At 38.7% G+C, this 26,191-nt stretch overlaps 2 protein-coding genes across 2 annotated transcripts; one reads left to right on the top strand and one right to left on the bottom strand.

The window, feature by feature from the left end:
• The first annotated feature begins 1,915 nt into the window (after positions 1-1,915).
• Positions 1,916-17,515, top strand: LOC130917727 (zona pellucida-like domain-containing protein 1). Its single transcript, XM_057839388.1, has 11 exons — positions 1,916-1,947; positions 2,723-2,847; positions 4,058-4,284; positions 6,468-6,664; positions 10,796-10,868; positions 10,985-11,082; positions 11,201-11,284; positions 16,423-16,594; positions 17,037-17,136; positions 17,234-17,257; positions 17,358-17,515. The coding sequence occupies exons 1-11, from the start codon at positions 1,916-1,918 to the stop codon at positions 17,513-17,515; spliced, it is 1,290 nt and encodes a 429-aa protein (XP_057695371.1).
• Positions 17,516-20,226: 2,711 nt separating this feature from the next.
• Positions 20,227-25,558, bottom strand: zgc:162608 (uncharacterized protein LOC100037332 homolog). Its single transcript, XM_057839585.1, has 4 exons — positions 25,322-25,558; positions 25,145-25,212; positions 24,943-25,036; positions 20,227-23,695 (listed from the first exon to the last, which is right to left on the bottom strand). The coding sequence occupies exons 2-4, from the start codon at positions 25,200-25,202 to the stop codon at positions 22,912-22,914; spliced, it is 936 nt and encodes a 311-aa protein (XP_057695568.1). The 5' UTR covers positions 25,203-25,212; positions 25,322-25,558; the 3' UTR covers positions 20,227-22,911.
• Positions 25,559-26,191: the final 633 nt, after the last annotated feature.

Genomic DNA, 26,191 nt, shown 5'->3' with positions numbered 1-26,191 from the left:
TTTATCGGAGACTTTATCAACACAAACAAAAACCAGTGGGGGACACCCAGCCACGCAACACAGTGCTCCAGCGCAACTCTCTCTCTACACCTGTCTCTCTCTCCTCTTGTGCTTGCCCACTTCTTCTGCGCTAAATTGGCAATGCCTGTCATATTGAAACAGGACAGCGGCCCCTTGGGGATGCCGGTAACAGTGCAATAGAGTATAAAGAAACTTGTTTTTTTTTCTAATAATTAAAGTAGGGCTGTCAAATGATTAAAAATTTTAATCGAGTTAATCACAGCTTAAAAATTAATTCATCGTAATTAATCGCAATTCAAACCATCTATAAATTATGCCATATTTTTCTGTAAATTATTGTTGGAATGGAAAGATAAGACACAAGATGGATATATACATTCAACATACAGTACATAAGTACTGTATTTGTTGATTATAACAATAAATCAACAAGATGGCAATTAACATTAACATTCTGTTAAAGCGATCCATGGATAGAAAGACTTGTAGTTCTCAAAAGATAAATGTTAGTACAAGTTATAGAAATTTTATATTAAAACCCCTCTTAATGTTTTTGTTTGAATAAAATTTGTAAAATTTTCAATCAAAAAATGAACTAGTAGGTCGCCATTGTTGATGTCAATAATTGCACAATTCTCATGGTCATAAAATCAGTCGCACCCAAGCGCCAGCAGAGGGCGACAAAACTCCAAAAACCACAAGTAACAAGTGCACATGAACCTGTGCTGTCATTTTAATGTTTGAGCGGGTGCGTTAATTGCGTCAAGTATTTCAATGCGATTAATTAAAAAAATTAATTACCGCCAGATTAACGCATTAATTTTGACAGCCCTAAATTAAAGATCTGTCTGCGAGCCAGATGCAGCCGTCAAAAAAGCCAAATCTGGCTCGCGAGCCATAGGTTCCCGACCCCTGGTCCAAGCTGTTATATAATACCGGTGTATTCCATCTCACTTTAGCATTTGAGATTCATCTCTCTTTTGTTCTCCTCGCCATTATAATCCGTTTGTGAACATTTTGTCCCAACACGATGACAACCTTTAAGTGACCTTTCCACCAAAGTTTTTTTTGGGAAGAAAATGTCTAACATGATTAGCTTCTTTCAAAAGGGATTTGTGCACATGAGTCTCAGGGTATAGGTCACAAGGGACATGGATAGTAGAAGAGTGACACGATAGGTGGATCGTGTAACAAATGTCCTGTCTCTCCACGAGGCACGCTGATTCTCTTTTTCTTGTCTTTGTTGTTTACAATGACATGTCTAACTTGAGCAGTTAATTTTGTGGCCTACAGCTATGTGCACGATTCACAATACACCTACACATGAGACAAAAGTGAGCTTTGGTGTGCAAGGCAAATTACCAAAATATTCAAGTTCTGAAGTTTATAGCTTTAAGTAAATATGTGTCTGCACAGCATTTTACTTTAAACCACCATTCAAGTCTGGAAATCTCCACAGTTATTTTAGCTCCGAGTGAGACCCCCAACCACACACAAGCACACAAAGGTTAATGCAAAATTAAGCTAAAACACTTTAACTCTTCAAATGAGCAATTCCAAACAAGATCTGACTCCCTTCCATGCATTGAATCTGTGTTTGACTTGAATATTGTGCACCTAAGACGAATTGGTAAATGTGATTTTGTATCACTAAATGAATAGTAATGTAATCAATAAATGTAATTGTTGTTACAATACTGGAGACAAAGTGAATCTAAGGGGTCTTTGAGTATATATATATATATATATATATATATATATATATATATATATATATATATATATATATATATATATATATGGGTCTATAATTAGCTGAGTTTAGTGCATGTGAGACACACCTTCGAGGTTTTGGGTGTCTCAAGCATGTCTTAAGCTATAAAAACGATCTTCAATGACAGGGTTGGTGACAAGACAACAGCTAAGGTACAAAAGAGGTAAGTAAACATCGATTCTATCGCTTCTTAAAATACATCAGTATCAATTTTTTGTTATTTTTTTTACACAAATGTTCTTTTTAGTATCATTTTCATTTCTTCCTTTATTATTCTATACCACTATTTTCATTTGTTTAAAAAATGTTACTTGATAAATGAACAAAGATGCTGTTGTTCATAAAATTACTAGGTCATGTACATTTTAATTTACAAACTAAAATGCCACTTTGCATGGAACTGATGGCAACCACAATGATAAATGTACTACTTAATTAATAACCTGTGTTGAAAATTGAACAAATGTAATAATAATAATTATGATGAAAAATAATGAAATAGATATAAATTAAAAATACTAGTTGTCGACTTCCACCACTGTTCAACAAGAGGAAAAATGCAACTCTGTTTCAGGTTTTGAGTCTCCACTTATAAATTAAGTATCTCATTTTTTTTTTAATTGAACCACAAATTATGGCACGATTCTCAAGGAAGAACCTGATCGCCACAAGGGCAGCAACAGCAAAAAAAAAAAAAAAAAAAAAACAAGAAAGGAAAAAGTGCTTATTTTAGAGGCTGTTATCAATGAATGATCACGCAAATCACTGAATCACTTACTCTTTATGACATTATAAATACAGTACAGTACTGTAGTTACATAAATATTAATGGAATCAAACATGTATGTATTGTATTGATAATCCTTGATAATGCCAGTAACATCATTAACATTGCTGTGTCAATTTTGTTCCTTCTCGTTGCAATAGAGCGACTGAAACTTTGCATCCCAACAAGATGACTGTTATTTCTCTTTGTCTCCCTCTGCTGGCCGTACTCATGCAGCCCACTCTCTGCCTTTATAACTGCCCCACTCAGTATGAAAGGAGCCCAGGTATGTTTTCCATAAATACTGCTATTGCACCCCTGTTACAACTTCTCGTTAGCTGTCTCTGCATTTGCTACCTGACTTAGTCCACTGCTTAACAATCATGTTGCGATTATAGACTCTGTCATACAACAATACAGTATGAGAAAGTAAAATATAATAGTCAAACCTGTGACACATACTGCATATCTTTTGGGACAGTTAATAATAGGGGTGTGACAAAATATCGAAATGGTGATACATCGTGATGCTTTGTATCCTAAAAGGTTATAGATATGCTCCTGCAAGAATCGAGATATCATTTTAAAATGGTTTAGTGTCTAAAAAAAAAAGGAACCAACAAATTGCTACCAAAATCTATTATAATACCATAATAGTGTCTCAGTTAACTCTAAGGCTGCCTTGACAGTGCTCGACACCCAATCCATTTAGAAACCAGGGCATTCACAGTCATTCTGTCATATTTTCAGGGCATTTATAGGTCACTTGCTGTTCATTTTAGGGCATTTCCAGGTCATTTCCTGTTGAGTATGAGTCATTGCCTATTCATTTGGGTAATTTCCAGGTCACTTCCTGTTCTGTAACACAAAATGAACAGGAAGTGACCCATAAAATGCCCCAAAATCAACAGGAAGTAACTGAAAATCAACAGGTAAATGACCTTAAATGGCCCAAAATTACCTCATTGGCTGCCACTGACGGCCATAGACGTTCAATCCGTTTGAAGTGGGAGGGATGGCAGCTTGTTCATTCGCTGCCATCCCTCCCAGTTCAAATAGATTGGACATCTACTAGTGATAAACTCATTCCTATTCACAGCAGAAGCTTGTTTTTCTGTTTATTAGTTTTTTTTAGAATATCGTAGAATGATTTCCTGACCAATGTTTCGATAATCGTTGTATCGCCGTATCGTCAGATCATCGTCACCGTGAGCTTTGTATCGCGAACCGTATCGTATCATGATGGTACCAAGAGGTTCCCACTTCTAGTTAATAATCAATATTTGTTAATATGAGAAAACAGGAAATATTTAAATAAATAAACATTGAAATGTAATGAAAATGATTCGTTAATGTTAATGTATTTAGATGGATTTGCGCGTCCAATTTGGGTTGAACAGTTTTCCCACTGGTGGTATTGGTTTGTTTATGCGTGTGATTTTAATTGATATCTACTAATACTAACAATAATGATTATGCTTGTCTTGCTAATAAAGACAGCTCAGACCTGACAGTCAACTGCGGCACCACCCTCATCACACTGGAGATCAACCTGTGCACAGCTCAGTGGGCGGGGTTCAATTCATCTACTATGGCGCTAAATGGGAACCACAATATCACAGCGTGCCAGGGCTCGATTGACACCAGTGTGGACCCTCCCATCATACGCTACCAGCTTCCGGTCAACAGCAGCGACCAAAATCTCTGTCGACAGTCTTTGCAGGTCAGAACTTGCCAGATCTGGTGGAGGACAATTTTTTCTTAGCATTGAAACAGCATATTAGTAATTTTAAATGGTTAATTTGAATTCATGTTTATTAGAAAAACAAAATGTCAGTCACAACAGCACACATAAAATCATTTTTTCCCCCATCTAGTAGAAAAGCTTTTACCGTATTTTTCGGACTATACGTCGCACCTGAGTATAAGTCGCACCAGCCAAAAAATGCGCAATGAAAAGGAAAAAAACATATAAGTCGCACCTGAGTATAAATCGCATTTTTTGGGGGAAATTTATTTGATAGAATCCAGCACCAAGAACAGACATGCTGTCAGAGAAATTCAACTTTGAACTCCAAGACAAGTGTTACCTCGATAGCATGATTAGAGAAATGAATACGACCCCAACCTTGGATTGCTTTTCTTCGAAGACTTTATGAACAAGAGCTCTTGGGTACAAACCGATGTGACCCAGCCTGGAGCTGTGATCACCCAAAAAGCACGAAGAAGTACAATAGAGGCTGGACATTTATACTGTTGAAAGGGCGGTGCCGAAGCCCACCGTGAAACGAAACTTACTAGGAAACGAAACTCATCATCTCACAAACCTGGGTATTTTTCCATACAAAAATCATCTTTGAGCTGAGACCTTGAGCACTGGTCCCGGTTAGAATGAAGATAAGCTTAGTCTGATAAACCACAGTCGCTCATTGTATTCATTCAGGGCATATTGGAAAACAGGAACATAACAGTCCATATTTGGGCATATTGTGATACAGTCTATGGGAAGGCACACTCAAACAGGTTGATATAACAATGATGCTTTATGCTACAATGTTCTCATGCAAGCATAACAAAAGCATACAAAATATGATGTATAATGGTTGTGTTTTAAGCATGAATAAAATTCTCTCACATATGTCATCTTGAAAGACAATTTAAGATACAATAGAGAATAACAGGCTGAATAGGTGTAACGGTATGCTAACATTACATGACGCTAGAAGTTGGATCGGGCCCAAAAAATCCAGCCCGACCCGACCGGTCCGCGGGTATTAAAGCAAGTTGCGGCCTGAGCCCAATCAATTACCTTGATTTGCTTGCCCGAGCCCAAAAAACCCCAAAATTTTAATATCTTATTCGTAGGCACAAGCTCGAAAACCCCCCAAAATGTTATGTTTTATTTGTGAGGACTCAGAAGAAGGAGGAAATGCGGGGATGCGATGTGTAGTTGCGTTTTGTGTAATCACGTTTGTGACGATGCCGGTGCGTACAGTATATGCATAATGATCACAAATTAAAGCCTGTCTGTTGTAAAAAAAATTCCCAGTTAAACAAGACTGTAAGATGGATATTCAATAAACATTCATATCTTTTATATTTGCGTGTCTGTTCTAACAGGCGGATAGTGGATTTGACATTTATTTTAATCGCATCGAGTTGGCAGAAAGTTTTCTCAACGTTTAAATACGCTACATATTTTTATGATCATTATAAATGCATTTACACAACCAAATGTCACTGAAAAAGTTTGTTAAATATATTTCTCGTATGAGACCAAAGCGCCACATTTGTTTACATTCAACGAAGCCGACACAGGTTTCTGTATAGCATCTTCAACAATCAATTTGAATCTTTTCCACTCCTACTGCAGTTGTTTGCTTTTGAATTCCCCTGTCTTTAGTTTGTTTTTCACTCCTATAGCTGCTCCATATCGAAAAGGAAATACCAGGATGCTTGCGGAGGGCGCCAGGGCGCGGGAGGGGAAAATTGAAAAGAGCCACTGCGTTCACGTGCGCAGGCATTCACAGCGCCCTCTCTGTTTTATCCAAATTATTGATTTTATTTAACACCCATACATCGTTTTAATATATGAATATATATTTATTTTTAAAAAAGTTAGCGAGAGCGAAGTCGGCCCGACCCGACCGTAAATAATCCCACATAAATCGCTCCAGAGTTTAAGACACACCCTCTGCCAAACTATGAAAAAAACTGCGACTTAGAGTACGAAAAATACGGTAATTGTTCTGCCTGTCGACATACATTCCTTTTTTTAATACTGCTCAGGCTTCATTAGACTAATGTTTGTCGCTGCGTTATCATAATTCTAAACTGAATTAAATTTACAATCCATTTTCTCGATGGCTTTGCTTTGTGTGTATGCTTGTGCATCACCTGCATAAGATTGTGGATGAGACCCCGGACCCCACGGGACCCTTTAGCAACTTCCTTACCATCCAGTCGGTCATCATCACAGGCTTCATTGAAACTAACACAGCAAATCCAGAGTCCGGGCTGATCAGCTACTCCACGGACCTCTACTACCACTTCTCCTGTCGCTATCCCTTGGAATACCTAATCAACAACACACAGATAATGGCGTGAGTAACTGCTGACATTGGGCCTAATTTACTAACATGTAAAATTTTAACCTGTATGGGAAAGCTAATCTTCTAACGAGATGCATTTAGGATTGTGTCTACCAAATGGGCTGACTAGACCCAAATGGACTATTATGTGTGCTCTGGCAGGAGTTGATTTGCCTGGTACGGCCAGACAGTTCTTGTATTTTTGAAACACTGTGAGAATAGTCTGGGACTAAGCTCCTTAATGGCCTGTCGAGCCTGAACGAAATCATCCGTGCAATCAGATCCGTTTATTTGCGTGACGTGTTCTTAACGAGCAATGCCACTCTTATGCGTCGAAAGTTGTCTCCATAACAACACAGATGGCGAATGGAAGAGCCGAGAATACGTTGCAATCTGCGGTAAATTTAGTTTTAAATGACCACAAAAACATCGACACAAGTCCTTGACAACAGTGTGTCTCGCGCTAGCCATGTTGAGTACTCCGTTCTCTGCTTGCGGTAGAGTTTCTTGTCGCTTTACCAACGTCACGTCCACTCGTCGCTGATTGGTCCACTCCGATGTCTGTTTGCTGTGGCTTGCTCCGCCCTGGGAATTTGATCCGCGGGACGGTCGCCAGACTCTATCGCTGGAACAGCGGTGAGTCTGGAGATCCAGGCTAGGAGTTGATAGCAAACACTTTGAACTTGAAACCTCAATAGTAAAACCCAAATGCCTTTTAGCTACAGTTGTTGTCAAAAGTTTACATACACTTGTGAAGAACATAATGTCATGGCTCTCTTGAGTTTCCAGTTATTTCTACAACTCTGATTTTTCTCTGATAGAGTGATTGGAACAGATACTTCTTTGTCACAAAAAAACATTCATGAAGTTTGGTTCTTTTATGATTTTATTATGGGTGAACAGAAAAAAAAGTGATCAAATCTGCTGGGTCAAAAATATACATACAGCAGAGCTAATATTTGGTAACATGTCCCTTGGCCATTGTCACTTCAATTAGGCGCTTTTGGTAGCCATCCACAAGCTTCTGGCAAGCTTCTGGTTGAATCTTTGACCACTCCTCTTGACACAATTGGTGCAGTTCAGTTAAATTTGATGGCTTTCTGACATGGACTTGTTTCTTCAGCATTGTCCACAAGTTCTCAATGGGGTTTAAGTCAGGACTTTGGGAAGGCCATTCGAAAACCTTAGTTCTAGCCTGATTTAGCCATTCCATTACCACTTTTGATGTGTGTTTGGGGTCATTATCCTGTTGGAACACCCAACTGCGCCCAAGACCCAATCTTCGGGCTGATGACGTTAGGTTATCTTGAAGAATTTGAAGGTAATCCTCCTTTTTCATTATCCCATTTACTCTCTGTAAAGCACCAGTTCCATTGGCAGCAAAACAGCCCCACAGCATAATACTACCACCATCGTGCTTGACGGTAGGCATGGTGTACTTGGGGTTAAAGGCCTCACCTTTTTTTCCTCCAAACATACGGCTGGGCATTGTGGCCAAACAGCTCGATTTTTGTTTCATCTGACCACAGAACTCTCCTCCACAAGGTCTTATCTTTGTCCATGTGATCAGCAGCAAACTTCAGTCGAGCCTTAAGGTGCCGCTTTTGGAGCAAGGGCTTCCTTCTTGCACGGTAGCCTCTCAGTCCATGGAGATGCAAAACACCCTTAACTGTGGAAACTGACACCTGTGTTCCAGCAGCTTCTAATTCTTGGCAGATCTGCTTTTTGGTGATTCTCGGTTGAATCTTCACCCTCCTGACCAATTTTCTCTCAGCAGCAGGTGATAGCTTGCGTTTTCTTCCTGATCGTGGCAGTGACTAAACAGTGCCATGCACTTTATACTTACAAACAATTGTTTGCACTGTTGCTCTTGGGACCTGCAGCTGCTTTGAAATGGCTCCAAGTGACTTTCCTGACTTGTTCAAGTCAATGATTTGCTTTTTCAGATCCATGTATGTATATTTTTGACCCAGAAGATTTGATCACTTTTTCTGTTAACCAACAATAAAATCATAAAAGAACCAAACTTCATGAATGTTTTTTGTGACAAAGAAGTATCTGTTCCAATCACTCTATCGGAGAAAAATCAGAGTTGTAGAAATAACTGGAAATTCAAGAGAGCCATGACATTATGTTCTTCACAAGAGTATGTAAACTTTTGACCACAACTGTACTTTCCCGCCACTTATGCACCTGATGCCATAGCACACATAATATAGTAAAATGAGCGAACATTCGATTCAGCACCTGCGAGCTGGCACCTTACTGTAATTAATCAGACCCTTCAGATACAGTGGTACTTCTACTTAGGACATTATTTGGTTCCGGAAGTAGTCTCATATCCCGAACATTTCGTAAATAGAGAAGCGTTTTACATCTAAATGGCTTAATCTGTTCCAAGCACTAATGACACGCTCCATTAAATTTTATAACTGGGGTAAAAATTGGGCACATTTGAATAATTCCATACACCTAACCTTACTGTCAATACCTGTAATGAAGTAGATAATAGAACAAAATGCAAAGAAAAAAAGAAAAAACATATCTTACTTTTCAAGTGAGGCAAAGTCCTCTTTCAAGAGATCGATAGTGCCTATCGCCTATCTGACTCTTCGTGACACAAAAATGTGAGGAGACCTATGCTCTTATGTGCTATTATTGTAATGAACTGTCTGTCGGCTTAAAAAAAACTCTTTGTGCGACAAAAACGCAAGGAGCCTTGCGTTCATTTAGCTCAGACGTTGACCCGCAATATGAGCAATAACACCATCGCGCCTGTTCACGTCATCATACTAATACAACCAAATTTAAACATCATCTACAATAGGCCAATAGAAGAGCAGGAGAGCATGATCGGAAATATAATGACCAATAGGGTAGCAGGATCTCATGGCGCGACATTTAAAAGAAGAAAGCAGGAAGTACATACGTACCTTTTACAGTATGATGCAGTATTTTTGGCTCTCACAACCTGAAATTTCTCTCCTAACAAGAGGCAATATTTTCCTGTTTAAACGTGTCATAACCTGAAATAACGTTTGCAGATAAAGATGTCCCGATCGATCGGGTCCGATCACGTCATTTTCAAAATATCGGAATCGGCAAAAAAATATCGGACATGCCTTTTTTTAATATATATATATTTTTTAATTAAATCGTTTTCTAATCGTATTTAACGTTACAGACAAAATGTCTTACACTCATCCAGAGTCTTTAGTTTTGGCTTAAAGTAGGGCTATCAAATTTATCGCGTTAATGGCGGTAATTAATGTGTTTTAAATTAGTCACGTTAAAATATTTAACGCAATTAACGCATGGGCTGCACGACCCACTCACGCATTGTCACGTTCAATCTATAATGGCGCAATTTTACCTACATATAGAGCTAAAAGGCAGCGTAAAATGAGTAGAGTGAATTTTGGCAGTCTTTGGAGCCTTTTTTTAATTGGCTAAAGCCTTAAAATCCCTCTCTCAACAATTAGAAATATCGTGGGAAGCAATGTGGGGAAGAAAGGTAGTAGTTGATCTTTTTCGTAACGCCCTATGTTATTTCCCAACGCAGAGAAGATATATCAATTGGTGCACAGTCATGGTTGCACTTCCCATCATGCATTTGGGCAGAACAGTTAAATGGCTACACTATCATATACTGAAAGCTCAACAAATACACTAGATGGCAATATTTAGTCACAATATACAAAGTCACATTTATCCTTTAAGAATTACAAGCCTTTCTATCCGTGGATCCCTCTCACAGAAAGAATGTTAATAATGTAAATGCCATCTTGAGGACTTATTGTCATAATAAACAAATACAGTACTTATGTACTGTATGTTGAATGTATATATTCGTCCGAGTTTTATTCATTTTTTTCTTAATGCATTGCCAAAATGTATATGATCAGGAAAAATTATCGGGAATGACTGGAATTGAATCGAGAGCAAAAAAAAAAAAAAAAAAGCAATCGGATCGGGAAATATCGGGATCGGCAGATACTCAAACTAAAACGATCGGATCGGGAGCAAAAAAACATGATCGGAACAACCCTATTTGCAGAGACGTTCATAAGTAGAGGTATCACTGTATTTTGTTTGATGCTTCTCGAATCAATTTTGATCCTCTTTCATTTGTTTTATTTTCAGCTCCTCGGTGTCGGTGTCAACAAGCGATAACAACGGTAGCTTCGCTGACATGCTAATAATGAACGTTTTTAATGTAAGGAATCATCGCCATTACTAGAGACACTTCAAAGCCTGTGAATGTGTTCTACAATATATCACTAATGAAATTCATCTGAGTTTGGCCTATCCTTTCTTTGCATTCATTTGCAGGATTCCGACTATGGCAATTTGTTAGTCGTCCCTCCGTCAGGGATGCAGCTGCGATCGAGAGTCTATGTGGAAGTTAAGGCTGTGAACCTGACTGGAAAGTAGGACAAAATGCTCACAAAAAAATCTAAAAACAAATATTGAAAAAACAGCATAGTTGAACAATCTGGAGGCTTGGCCAACCAGCAACTCATTGCTCTACTGACCTATTCACTACAGCTTTTATGTGCTCCTGGATCAGTGCTTTGGAACCCCAACGGCTTACAATGTTTCCCAGACCGAGCAGCACAACTTCTTCACTGGGTATGAAGGACCAAAACTTTTGTGATTCGCAATTGACATGTTCTTATGTAAAGAAGTGTAACTGGTGAAGAGTCCACAAAATGAGAAACGAACAGGCACTGTATTATGATGTAGTCATTTTCAACTACTGGCAAAGAAACTTCAAGTTGTTTCGGTGAAGATTTTCAGGTGCGCCATGCTATTTCTAACTCACAACTCCAAATACTATTGTAGTAAATCATCGTTCTCCTTTTATGTAATGGAACTGCTCCCCAAAACAGAAGACAAAAAAAGATAGGGCTCATATATACCGTATTGGCCCGAATATAAGACGATGTTTTTTGCACTGAAATAAGATTGAAAAAGAGGAGGTCGTCTTATAACTGCGGCCTAAAAAAAAAAAAAAAAAAAAAAAAAACTGCGGCCTAGACATATACCCATTCACGACGCTGGATGGCGCCAGTCATCAATGAATCGAATGCTGAACGCGACTCGGGCGGCCAAAGCGAACCCCTGACACGAAGAAGAAAGTGGTAAGAAGGAAAAGAGAAGAAAATACCGGTAATAGAAGAGATAACCAAAAATGGAGAAACTTCGCGACACTTTGGAGAAAAGTGGGTCGAAGATTGGCCAGATTAACAGGTGTTCGGCCATTCCTTACTACGCGGCGAAACGTCCTACACAATGCTCAGGGCGCTTGCGTATGCATTCACACGCATGCGCACATCGGTTGGAAGCGGTGAGTACTCACTATTTTTGTTTTTATTTAGTTATTTAGAACCTTTTCACAGCCTCAAAGATACTTTTTGCATGTATTACCCTCTCATACTTTTAACCATTGTGTTTTTTTGTGTTAGCTTTGAAGCAGTTGACCACATTAGTCACGTAGCGTATTTAAACCGTCCTTATTTGATATAACTACATTTAAGTATTTTCTGCAGGCATTTCTTTAGTACGTTATTCCTGTATGCATCTAAACAAAACAAGTTTAGAGCGCACGGTAGTAATTTAGGTGTCAAATTCGACTAATGTAGGACGTTTCGCCGATGTAGCATATTTTGGCAGAACACCGGCAGCTGAGGAGACGTTACGTTATGACGCAAACTTCAAGTTGATGGTGATAAATGAGGCGGTGTCTTCAAACAACTGCAAAGCGGCTGTGAAATATGGTGTCACAGAGTGTAATGTACGGAGATGGAGAGCTCAAAAAGATCGCCTAAAAAATGCTCACAGTCAGAGAAAAGCTTTCCGTGGTCGTTTCTGTATAAAAATTAATTTGGTGTTCAAAAAGTCTTTTTTCAAACTTGAGTCTTGAAAAAGAGGGGGTCGTCTTATAATCGGGGTCGTCTTATATTCGGGCCAATACGGTATATCTATATATATCTATATATATATAATATATATATACAGTGCCTTGCAAAAGTATTCGGCCCCCTTGAATCTTGCAACCTTTCGCCACATTTCAGGCTTCAAACATAAAGATATGAAATTTAATTTTTTTGTCAAGAATCAACGACAAGTGGGACACAATCATGAAGTGGAACAACATTTATTGGATAATTTAAACTTTTTTAACAAATAAAAAAACTGAAAAGTGGGGCGTGCAATATTATTTGGCCCCTTTACTTTCAGTGCAGCAAACTCACTCCAGAAGTTGAGTGAGGATCTCTGAATGAGCCAATGTTGTCCTAAATGACCGATGATGATAAATAGAATCCACCTGTGTGTAATCAAGTCTCCGTATAAATGCACCTGCTCTGTGATAGTCTCAGGGTTCTGTTTAAAGTGCAGAGAGCATTATGAAAACCAAGGAACACACCAGGCAGGTCCGAGATACTGCTGTGGAGAAGTTTAAAGCCGGATTTGGATACAAAAAGATTTCCCAAGCTTTAAACATCTCAAGGAGCACTGTGCAAGCCATCATATTGAAATGGAAGGAGCATCAGACCACTGCAAATCTACCAAGACCCGGCCGTCCTTCCAAACTTTCCTCTCAAACAAGGAGAAAACTAATCAGAGATGCAGCCAAGAGGCCCATGATCACTCTGGATGAACTGCAGAGATCTACAGCTGAGGTGGGAGAGTCTGTCCATAGGACAACAATCAGTCGTACACTGCACAAATCTGGCCTTTATGGAAGAGTGGCAAGAAGAAAGCCATTTCTCAAAGATATCCATAAAAAGTCTCGTTTAAAGTTTGCCACAAGCCACCTGGGAGACACACCAAACATGTGGAAGAAGGTGCTCTGGTCAGATGAAACCAAAATTGAACTTTTTGGCCACAATGCAAAACGATATGTTTGGCGTAAAAGCAACACAGCTCATCACCCTGAACACACCATCCCCACTGTCAAACATGGTGGTGGCAGCATCATGGTTTGGGCCTGCTTTTCTTCAGCAGGGACAGGGAAGATGGTTAAAATTGACGGGAAGATGGATGCAGCCTAATACAGGAACATTCTGGAAGAAAACCTGTTGGTATCTGCACAAGACCTGAGACTGGGACGGAGATTTATCTTCCAACAGGACAATGATCCAAAACATAAAGCCAAATCTACAACGGAATGGTTCAAAAATAAACGTATCCAGGTGTTAGAAGTAGTTAGAAGTATTAACGCCATGGGGCCGAATAATATTGCACGCCCCACTTTTCAGTTTTTATTTGTTAAAAAAGTTTAAATTATCCAATAAATTTTGTTCCACTTCACGATTGTGTCCCACTTGTTGTTGATTCTTGACAAAAAATTAAAATTTTATATCTTTATGTTTGAAGCCTGAAATGTGGCGAAAGGTTGCAAGGTTCAAGGGGGCCGAATACTTTTGCAAGGCACTGTATATATATATATATATATATATATACATATATATATATACATATATATATATATATATATATATACAGTGGGGAGAACAAGTATTTGATACACTGCCAATGGGTTTTCCCATATATATATACAGTGGGGAGAACAAGTACTTCATCCATATATATATACAGTGGGGAGAACAAGTACTTCATACACAGTCAATGGGAAAACCCATTGGCAGTGTATCAAATACTTGTTCTCCCCACTGTACATATATATATTGTATATATATTGTGCTATAGTACTTTATAACAGCATTATTAACTAAGCATAACAATTAAATGCAATGTAAAGAACATTTTATGCATCATAAATAATTTATTGCTTATCTTTCTGGTTTGCATGATTTGAAAAGATGGGGAAGTCTTATTCAAAAAACATTTCAAAACTACTGTAAGAGACTCACTAGGCTACAAAAACATATTTTCATTGCAAAGAATGTATGCCTTTCACTGTTGTTGCATGTTTATTTGTCTACACATGTTGCTATACTGTTTTTAGGCCAAAATCCATTGAAGTGTTACAACAATGATGGTATTGGTAGCCTATATATAGAGTAAAATTAGCATTTAATTTAATTCAAGACAAACTAATATGGTGGTTTCAAGTAATGTTTGAAGGAATAATTATTTAGTATCTAATTTCAGCTTGTAAAATGTGTTGAGATGATTTCACTGCCATCACACAGCACTCATGTCTCAAAATTTTGTTCGAAATTTAAAGCAGTTAGCGTAATTTTCGGACTATAAGTGGCTACTTTTCCCCCCTCATTTTGAATCCAGTGCGGCTTTTTTGTTGATGTATTTGGGTTCATAGCTAGCACTTTAACACCGGTGTCATAAGACTATCATAAGACAGTCATAATTATGACATGACACTGTCATGGGCATGGATAAATGCTTATGACAGATGTCTTAAAGTCTCATTCAGCAGATTTTATTACTAACTCTATTTATGTTCAGCCTTGATCTTTCACAGTTATTCAAAAATGAGATAATTTCTATGTAACGGTCACTTCTGTGATCCTCTTTGTTCCTTAGGACATCCACCACACGGTGGCGCCTCTTTATGTTGTATGTTCACTTTCTTCTTCAGTTGCTACCTACTTTTTGGGGAGTCAAGTGTGATCATGTGTGCATGGTCCGTTGTGACGAGTGGTTGAGCTGGATTTATTTATTTTTGTCTATTAAAAGTGCATGAGTGGACGTCTGCTCCCTTTTTTACCTTTTATGCACTCATCCTGCCCTGTCGCGCATTACAAATGCCGGATGATACTAAATGACATCTGTCATAAGCATTCATTTATGCCCATGACAGTGTCATGTCATAATTATGACGGTCTTATGACAGCCTTATGACACTGCTGTCAAATCGGTTAATGTCTTTTGGTGTAAATATCCTGTAATACAGTGAGGACAGCTGTGGCTTATAGTCATTAGTCTGAAAATTACCGTAGTAATAAATTATGCGACTCAAATCTCAAGGCACCACTGTATACTGTATATATATACTAGTCCTTCTGAAAAAAAATAGCATATTGTGGTAAAGTTCATTAATTTCTGTAATGTACTGATAAGCATTAGACTTTCATATATTTTAGATTAATTACACACAACTGAAGTAGTTCAAGCATTTTATTGTTTTAATATTGATGATTTTGGCAAAAAAGTCAAGAAAAAACAAAAATCCCTGTCTCAAAAAATTAGCATATTTCATCCGACCAATACAAAAAAGTGTTTTTTAGTACAAACAAAGTCAACCTTCAATTAATTATATCAGCTATGCACTCAATACTTGGTCGGGAATCCTTTTGCAGAAATGACTGCGTCAATGCGGCGTGGCATGGAGGCAATCAGCCTGTGGCACTGCTGAGGTGTTATGGAAGCCCAGGATGCTTCGATAGCGGCCTTAAGCTCATCCACAGTGTTGGGTCTGGTTTCTCTCAACTTTCTTTTCACAATATCTGAGTTAATTTTTTTGTCAAGGTTTTGAGTTAATTCGTTGATTCAGATTAGGTTAGTAGCTTCTTTAGAGTACCTTTTCATGATATGCACATTTTTTGAGATAGGGATTTTTGTTTTTTTCTTGACTTTTTTGCCAAAATCATCAGTATTAAAACAATAAAAGGCTTGAACTACTTTAGTTGAGTGGAATGAATCTAAAATATATGAAAGTCCAATGTTTATCAGTACATTACAGAAAATAATGAACTTTATCACAATATGCTAATTTTTTTAGAAGGACTAATATATATACGTAAATCTACACTGCAAATACTGTATTTGCTCTCCACTAGGTGTTCAGTGGACAGCAGAGCAACAGTTGATACCAACGGAATTTACAAGTTTGCCCGCTTTGATTTTGAGACCTTCCGCTTCGTTCAACACAGAGAGCAAGCCAAGTCAAGCATTTATTTGCACTGCATTCTCAGACTCTGTGAGCCTACCAAATGTCAAGAACTTTTAAATGTGAGTAAAAAAAGCTTATGTTTAACTCTGTTGTTGAAATATCTTTATAAAGGCACAAATGTGGTGCTGATCTCTTTCACTGCCTGCCACATTTTGAATGACAGAATGTGTGTTATAAATATGTGCACAACAAACCTACGATAGTAAAGATTCTTTGTTGAGCAGCAGTCAAACTTTTGAAAGGCACAGTGAAGCAGCATCAGACCCTTCTCCCACCTCATATCATTGAAAAACAGTTGACGAGGTTACATGTCACTGACATTCTCGGCTTTGTCTTCTAACAAAGTCAGCTGATGTTGACGCCTACGTCCTACTGGGATCTGTATTTGTTGTACTTTGCTTTAGAAAAATAGTTTTTTTCACATTAAAAAAAATGCTTTTTTAAAACAGGATTGTATCGACCAAAATTTATGTTGACACCTTGGCTACTGTTAATCTTCAGGCTTGTAACAACAGAAAAAAAAGATCCTTGACTCCTTTTGGACAGGAAGGTAGCAACTCAGCCACTCTTTCAATCGGACCGCTCTACACCTCCAGAGAAGGTTTGACCCACATTTTTCTTGTGCACTTTACTTTATGTCCTGACCAAAATTGAGCACTTTTCCTCCATTTCTTTCCTTTTTTCTTGTCCACTAACAGATGGGCCTGCAGTAGAAACCTACAGTGAGTATACACTATATTGCTCCCACGCGAAGATTTGAATAAATAAATGCAGTCGATCTTGGATGTCGTCATGCTTTTTTGATTTACTGTCTACTATCAGGTGCAAATGTGGCGTCACAGAAGGATGACCTTAATGTGACGGGCCTGGTGGTCGGTGTGGTGTTTGGCTCAGCCGCTTCCGCTCTGCTGGTTCTTGGCGGCTGGTTTGTACTAAAGAAGTTTTACTATGCAGGCTATTTACCTCGCAGCTTTAACTGACATCAATCGTTTATTTTCTATTAATAACACAATCAACGGCGTAGGTTTGATCTCAACATCGGTAGGGACAATATAGCAGTATAACCTGCATGTACACTTTTTGCTGGGGACGGCACGTTAATAAGACCAAGGCTACATTTCATACGAATATGAACCTAATTAAATGACAGGCAAAATGATCAATGCAAAATAAATCTGTATTGACTTGTATTAACTTTAATGTGTATTTGTTCAGTGGGTACAAACGATTCAAATTCAAAACTACTAAAGAAATGTTTTGAAGTGCAAGTCCCTTTATTAAAAAACAAAAACAAAAAAAAAACAGACATGACACAGACGTGACAAAAGTGACATGAAAAAAATCTGTTAAATGAAATTACCCATCAGAATTTCATGGACACTTTGGTTCAGTTCTTGTGGTAGTCTAGTAGGCCTCAGATATTCGTCGGTCATTGGATATGTCAGATTTTTTCCCCAAATCACTTTTATATTACAATACATTAGATTGATTCTATGGGTGCTCCATTGTCCCCCAGAAGTGGACCCATTCTTGGATAGCTCCCCGCTTTTTTTTTTTTTTTTCCGTTTCTTTTTTTAATTAAAGGGACTTTTACTCTAAACACCGCGTTGCATTACCGTAATGCACATTATGCATGGTGGTGTTTCCCCCCAACCTCCACATCTTTTCACATTACTTATAGTGGCTGCTCCTGGCCGAAAAAAAATATTCCTCCTCTTCGAACGGTGCACAGGAGGCGGCATGTTTTCGACATAAATCTGTCAGGGCTGTGTGAGTGTGCGTGTGTGTCTGTGTGGCAGGGGTAAGGGGGGGTGTCAAGTCATCAGCCAATCAAACATGCATTTGAGGGGAAAAAATGGACCGGCACATTCAGCAAGTGAAAAGTGATCAATTTAGACAATCTAAATTACCTATACCGCTGAACTCATTACATTATGCAAATAAGGTTGCTTAAAAGTTGGTGGGGACAATTTGAGCAACCTGAAAAATGGGTAGTGTTATGTCCCTACCGTTCCTATGCAAACCTACGCCATTGAACACAATATGTACTCTAAACTGAAGGCTCTTGTAAAATGTATTTCTAAACTGAATTTTGAAAATGTATTAGACAGTGTGAAGCCTCATGCAAGTCTACTATTGTCATCTGTCAATATTGCAATTTTTTTTTTTTTTTTGGGGGGGGGGGGGGGTCATTTTTACCAAAAAAGATAATTTTGTTTTACAAAATGATAATAATTATTTTGTTTTTCACCAAAATAACTCTGCGATCAATAGTAATGTGTTTGTCTTGTGATATAATGAAGCAGCCGATGTGACTCGTTATCGTGTTTGGAAATTACGCCGATATTTTTTCAGTAACGGGGTAATCTAACGAATTATTTTTTCCGCCGTTACAACACCGTTACCGTTACTGACGGTCAAAAGCGGTGCGTTACTTACTTTGAATAAATTGAAAGAAACTACCAGCCGTAGCGAGTCTACTCTGCTTTGTTTATTTGTCATCCAAGACTTGGGGTGCGTTCAGGTTCATGGCAATGAAAATAGTAAACACATTAGCCTACCTTTGGAAGAACGATGGAGTTGCCGTTTGATACGGTCATAATGTGCAGGTCCTGCACCCATCCGCAGCAAAACTGTTCGTAGCCTTGTAGCGATTTGTAATTTCGGAATCGCTGGTGAGTTTAGTAACATACACCACACAATAAATACAGCAGAATGTCCATTTCGCGTAATCGTGGAAGCCCGTCGACATCTTTACTCCATTTGTCTTCGGCTTGCTCGTAAGGGTCAACATTGTTCACATCCTTAGGTTTGTTCACATGTCTGTTCTTCGCCTTAGTAACGAGTTTGTCTGTTTATCGAACTGGCAAGTTAAAGTTTAATGTCCCGCGAGCCAGACCTGCTTCCAATATGGCTGCGTTGTTGTCAAATCTCAAGTGATCCCCCATTCTGTGATGTAAACGCTCAAGCCTAATAGCGCACATACCTCAGAGCTGGTGTTTTCACACACAAACCGGAACAGCGCGTGCGGCAAACACACACACGCCAAACAGATGTGGAGGGATATGATGGCAGAGCATTCAGAGGAAAATTTGTCCTTTACGAGGTGGACATATAAACACGATTTCAAGTTGGTCGGAATTAAAGGAAAGAACGTGCATGTAAAGTGTAATTTATGTCCCGGGGCAAAGCTTTTGTCGACATCTGTGTTAAAGCAATTCAAATGTGTTTATTTTTGTTGCACTTCAAGTGTAGGATAAATCTGTTGCTGGTGAGGTGCAATAAATACTACAAGGTTCTATAACACAACTACCTGTCTGTTCTTCTCTATTCAACTGACTTGAATACTGCTCAGAAAATTTCAAATTCTTTGACATACAACAACTTAACGGAAATAGTTACTTTCCCTGGTAACTAGTTACTTTTACTATAGAGTAATTCAGTTACTAACTCAGTTACTATTTGGAAGAAGTAGTGAGTAACTATAATTACTTTTTTAAAGTAACGTGCCCAACACTGCTCATTGTGAAATGTTTTTCAATTTTATGTTAGTGATTTTGAGGATGCTCAATAGTTAAGAGTGTAAGTTGTACAGCAAATACCATGCCGGTCAAAAGAGCTTCAATTCACTGGCATTTGCATTAACTTCATTTCAATGCATTTGTGCTATTGATTAAGATGAAATGACAACTTTCAGCATTTTCACATGTATATTTACAGAAATATAGAAAATATTTACATGGTGACATTAAACATGAAGCTTGTGTAAAGATTGCCCAGGGTCTATTTTACATACTCAATCTTTTTACGTCATACAGCATGATGCAAAAGCTCCCAATGAATTGTACTTGAAATTGTACGCAGACAAAACAGCAAAACAACAACAAAATAATTCTAAGGCTTTCAGGCCAATGCCTCAAACCTTTTAAGATTCAACCCAAAATGTATCTTTTGGTGCTAGAACATTGATACATCATTATTTTTATGACTAGGAATAAAGAAAAATACCTTTAAAAAAATACATTTGTGAAATAGTACACTTTATCAGTCTTTCTTGTATGTATAAAAATACACTTAACATCTTCTGAGAAGACCTGCAATATAAAAGATAATTCAACAAATACTGTGTCAGAAAGATTCCAGGAGTAGTGTCACAAAAATATATTTCAACTCCTAACTCCAAATTAGAAACATTTTTTTTCCCTTCAATGTTGGCCAGATAATTCAATAGCACGTTTGCTGGCTGTACAAAGGGAATATGTTCTTTGTTAAGTGTCAGAAGGCTTGTGCTTGAAAATTGCCACGTGCCTGATCAGAATTAGGGGTGGAAACCTCACGATACGATACAATTTTCGATAAAAGGCTCACAATAACGATTATCTCACAATAAAGCGATATAGCAATTATCAATTAGCATGGGTCAGGAAATAATTCTACAATATTTCACTATACAAGTAATAAATAAACAACAAGCTATTTTCATCCTTCTGCTGTGATTTGAATTGAGTTTATCACTAGAAGACGTCCATTCGTTCAGTCGCTGCCATCCCTCCCACTTCAAACAAATTGGACGTCTATGGCAGTCAATTGCAATCAATGGGTTTAATTTGGGGGGATTTCAAGTCATTTTTTTGGTTGATTTTCAGTCACTTCCTGTTGATTTTGGGGCATCTATTGGCCACCTCCTGTTTATTTTGGGTTACAGAGCAAGTGACCCAGAAATCTCCCCAAATGAATAGGCAGTGACTCAAACTCAACAGGAAGTGACTTGTAAATGCCCTAAAACGAACAGAAAGTGACCTGTAAATGCCTTGAAAATCGGAAAGACTGGCTGTGAATACTCTGGTTTCGAATGAATGAACATTCAATCGCCCGTCCCTGTCTAAATGGATTGGGCGTCTATCGCCATCAATGGCAGACACTATTCTAGTGGAAAATTTTGGTAGCAACTTGTTGGTTCCTTTTCTTTCTTTTTTTTTTTTTTAAACATTGACACCTTTTAAAAATGATATATATCGATTCTTGGCAGGAGCATATTGATAACCTGTTGGGATGCAAAGAATCACGATTTATCACCATTTCGATTTTTTGTCACAATGCCCCAGACAACTGACAATTCCTGGCTGATTACCGTAAATTCCGGACTATTGAGCGCCCCTGATTACAAGCCTCACCAGTACATTTTTAAAGGAAAAACCATTTTGTACATACATAATAAGCCTCTCCTGTTTATAAGCCGCGTGTGCCCACATAGTAACATGAGATATTTATGAAGAAATACACAGAGCTTTCTGAGTTTTAATAACATACTTTAACGAAACGGGTTATAAATATAGCGCGTGACTTACGGGAGCGAGGTGCGGAAGAGCGAGAGACGTCCCTTCCTGTTGTTGTGGGCGTGTGTGCGCGTCGACTGCTGCATACAGCAGTCGTGTGTTGTTCCACGAGTTTCCAAAATAAAGAATTGCAACCTAACTAAGCGGGTGACTCTTTGTCAACGTTACAATATCTTAACTTTTCTTTCCCAAGAGCACCAGCAAAACGGCACTTAGCGGACTCCTCAAGCTCACTCCTGAGCGTGTGTCGTCCTCTTCTTCACGCAGCAGACCGTCTTTTCGAAACCCGTTGGTGATGGTAGATTTTTTTTACACTGCTCCACGCTGTCAGACTTGTGTAAAAGTTGCTTTTCGCGTGCTCCAGTTTTGGTAAACAATCTCTCATCCAAGCCTTCAATTCAACTCTGCACGTCATATCCATTTCTTCTAGCATTTTCCATGATGCGGGTCTGCTAATTTTACTAATGCACAAAGATGAGGGTCTGCTACTTTTATTCGTGCACAAAGCACAAAGTTAAAATACGGGTAAGAGTGCAAACTATTGTCTTCCTCGACACATATATTCGACGTGTTTTACGGTTACATTTTATGCTCGAGCGCTCCTGGTGGTCGTTAGAAAAATTGATAAATTGGCCACATCATTGCATACGCCGCAGAATTCAAAATGAGGGAAAAAAGTAGCGGCTTGTAGTCCGGAAATTACAGTATATCGATTCTTGGCAGGCGCATATTGATAACCTGTAGGGATGCAAAGTATCACCATTTCGATTTTTTGTCACAATGCCCCAGACAACTGACAATTCCTGGCTGCTGAGAAGGAATCGTGGCAGCAGTGCATAACATCAAAGCAAAAGTGTTACTTTAGAAGGGAAATGTTTAGGTTTCTACTTTGAATTGTTACGTTATCTGTAGTGATACCAGTCCCGGATTGTTTCTGTCACTCTGTATAGACTACTCACCAAATAGTGAGCCAGCAATGTGCTAAATGAACAACTGCAAGGTGACTGTGCCTCAGTTAGAGTTTCTACAGTGATGCGTGTTCACTGCACTGAATGCAAAATATCCTCGATGAGAGCAGACAGTTTGATGGAGAAGTCCTCCTGCAATGAGACGCCAGAGTGGGAAGGATTGGACTGAACTTCCAGCTCATCCTCCATTGCTGCAAATAGACTTTCTACCCTGGCCTCGAAGGCTTGGTTCTGTTGTGCTGAAATTTGGCAGAAGCGTTCCACTGAGGCCCCGAGAGGCAACGCAGTGTCCAACTGATTGGCGAGCTCTATTTTAAGAGTCTCCAAACTATTCTGTGCCTCCCCCTTCAGTGAAATCACTTCCTGTCCTAACCTGGAGCTAAATCCCTGCCAGATTCCTGTATTTGCTGCCTCTGTCTCACTCGTCTCCCTTAGGTGTTCCGTCACCTCTCTGGTTTTAGCAATGAAGTCAGACAAGATGTCAGTCAGGTGCGAGCCACTCTGCTCCAGTATTTGTGTCATCCAACTGTGGACAAGGGGATCTGGCTTGGCGTCGACCATGTCCGGACCGTGAAGGTACAACCTGAGCTGGTGGCAAAGACTCTTGGTATTGTTGTGGAGCTGCTGAGTGAGTGGGGCCAAGCGATCTCTCATGCTGGCCATCGCGGAAGAAAGTTGGGAAGGGGATGGAGCTAGCCTCTCTCTCAGTTCAGCCAGCTCATGACGCAAACGCTCTCGCAAGCGTTCCGACTCCATCAGGAGCTTACGCTGCATCTCTCCCGACAATGCGTTCTTGTAGAAGTCATCCTCATGATTGTAGAGGTCACCGTCATCTATGTGGGTCTTGTAGATCTTACTGTGGAAACAAAAGCACTCTGTTATAGTGGGATTTTAGTGATAGGCAATAGATATAACAAGAAACAGCAACATTTTTGTTGTACTGCTTGTCCACTTTTGCGCAAAATAGATCTAATTTTTATTGTTTAGAGCTGAAACGAATACTCGAGTAACTCGAGTTTAAAAACTGATCCGAGTAATTTTATTCACCTCGAGGAATCGTTTAATTTTTCCAGCTCTAAGCATCACGTTTTGCCCGGACTACTTTTAATGTGGGACGACGTGCTGACATCACGTGTGTAGAGGAAGAAGCAATTAAAAAATACCTTACTGCAGCCGACAGCCGTTACAAACTGCGCCGACGTTGCTAAAAACTACGCCCGCATGTTGCTACGGTGGTAGCAGCCTAGCAGGTAGCGTCTGATGCGTGTCATAGATAGCACATGTACGTAGAACTAGATGCAAATGACCGACTCGGCGGCGTTAAGGAAACAGCCGCCACTTCTGAGCGCTCATAAATAAGATCAACGTTACTGTCACTCGCTCACTAACGTTATCCCTGCGGAGGGCTAGGTTTCTATTCATTATGACCACTGTCGATGCGTGACTAACTCTTACATACAGGCTTTATTTAATCTGTAAAAAACAGCGCTGTAGAGTGATTAGGGTGTAAAATAAAAACAATAATGCTAACTGTCAATTTCAGCTCAGTAGTCATTGCTGGATAAAACACCAAGTAGCACTGGTGCCTAATGTGCTCCAATACAGCACAGCATTTATTTTGAACACTGCAAAAACTCAAAATCCTATCAGGACTTACAGTTTAGATTAACTTAAAACTTAACTAGAATATATAGCTTGACACAAGTGGAAATTCAATTGAAACACGTAGGAAAAACACAAACAAAGTCGTGTGTTATCAAGCATCATGACATTTTTAGGTAAGAAATATATACCGGTATATTTTTTATAAGATCTAAAAGTATTTGGAGTGAAAGCAGTGAACTAGTCTTTTTTTTAGTCACATTTGAGATGCAATTGTTGGCTGTTTTCAACAATGTACATTGAAAATAAAGACATTGATTGACAGAAAATGGTTCAATCTTACGTGTCTTGTTTTCTCATCTATATGTATAATTGCTCTTTACCAAAAAAAATGTTTTATCCGATTACTTGATTAATCGATAGAATTTTCAGTCGATTACTCGATTACTAAAATATTCGATAGCTGCAGCCCTAATATTGTTCTTAATTACATGAACTTACTCCGATTCCTTTGTGATTTTTGACTTTGGATGAGCCTGATTGGCCTTGTAATCAGTCCAAGTGGCTTCCCTGGTGTCACGATGAAGTGGGAGAGCTGCAAGAAGGAATACATTTAATGTTGCTTCTGTAAATAATTTGCAAATAGAATAGGGGACTTGCATATAATACAGCTTTGATACGAGAATCGTTTTTGGAAATTTACCTGAAATTTCCAAAATTGTAACGGCAAAAATGATGATGATCGCTTTTTCTGAAAGCATGGTTTCTTTTCTGTGGAGGAGAGAATACATTTATTCTCCGAGTGTACAGTAAACATTCTATTTATGTTCGTTTTACATTCTGTATTTTTGGAGAAAGAAAAAGAAACATTTTCTTTTACCTGTTCTTCAGAGATCTTTAGAACAACCTCACTGTTCGGCCAGCCTTATATAGGGTCTTGTTATCAGATCCTGTCTGTGTCAATAGTCAACACGTGGAAGGTCAGACGGGTAACAGAGCACAATATATACCCTGATGCGTTACTAACACTGATGAACTGCAGTAAAACTTTCATTTTAATTGACAGAACACAATTGGAGGTGATTAAGTCACACCAATTTCAGATAAAAGTACTGTAAATACTATGATAAGAATGAAGATAAATAAGTAGTCTCAGCAGGAGCAATTTAAATTCCTGATTGTGATGTTAAGCAAGCACAGAAGACTAAATCAATCAACAATGCCGATTACGTTAAATGACTTTTGCACAAATAAAATGCCAATACTCTATGTTCTATGCAAACCAAGCATCATGACATAAATATTTAGGCGAAAGGGTAGACTTAGGTAAGCTAGAACTCATCATCACAAGATCATAGTCCACAGTTTCGTTGATGAAGTATCTAGGTGAAAGCTGTCGTCCAAAGTCTGGTCAAGACAAAAACAAGAAATACGTACTGTACAGTACATATTTGTAACTGAAGCCATCACTTTGTGCATATCAGTTGGAAATGTGCCACACGTACTGAAATGTCTGGAAATACCTCATAACTTAATTATAGGCGCTTCTGCAATCAATGCAAGAAAATTCATTGAAATAGGGAGCAAAGGGTACAACAGCTTTGTTATTTAACATGCACACGCACACAAACCCCTACACACACACATTCACACACGCGCGCATGGACCCCAGTCACCGGCAACTATTTATTTGCAGGTCAAATCATTCCATGAAAAGGCTTTTTCAAATGAAAACAAAGAAGAGTTTACT

The sequence above is a fragment of the Corythoichthys intestinalis genome, chromosome 6, assembly GCF_030265065.1.
Source record: "Corythoichthys intestinalis isolate RoL2023-P3 chromosome 6, ASM3026506v1, whole genome shotgun sequence".
In the NCBI taxonomy this organism is placed as follows: domain Eukaryota; kingdom Metazoa; phylum Chordata; class Actinopteri; order Syngnathiformes; family Syngnathidae; genus Corythoichthys; species Corythoichthys intestinalis.
The sequence above is the reverse complement of the archived record's forward strand: the minus strand, read 5'-3'. Positions and strand labels throughout refer to the sequence as shown.

Coding starts and splice junctions, on each gene's coding strand:
- LOC130917727 (XM_057839388.1), top strand. CDS start 1,916: ATGACAGGGTTGGTGACAAGACAACAGCTAAG. Junction 6,665..10,795: donor AACAACACACAGATAATGGC/GTGAGTAACTGC, acceptor TTTTATTTTCAG/CTCCTCGGTGTCGGTGTCAA. Junction 17,258..17,357: donor GCCTGCAGTAGAAACCTACA/GTGAGTATACAC, acceptor GTCTACTATCAG/GTGCAAATGTGGCGTCACAG.
- zgc:162608 (XM_057839585.1), bottom strand. CDS start 25,202: ATGCTTTCAGAAAAAGCGATCATCATCATTTTTGCCGTTACAATTTTG. Junction 25,037..25,144: donor TACAATTTTGGAAATTTCAG/GTAAATTTCCAA, acceptor TCCTTCTTGCAG/CTCTCCCACTTCATCGTGAC. Junction 23,696..24,942: donor AAAATCACAAAGGAATCGGA/GTAAGTTCATGT, acceptor TTGTTTCCACAG/TAAGATCTACAAGACCCACA.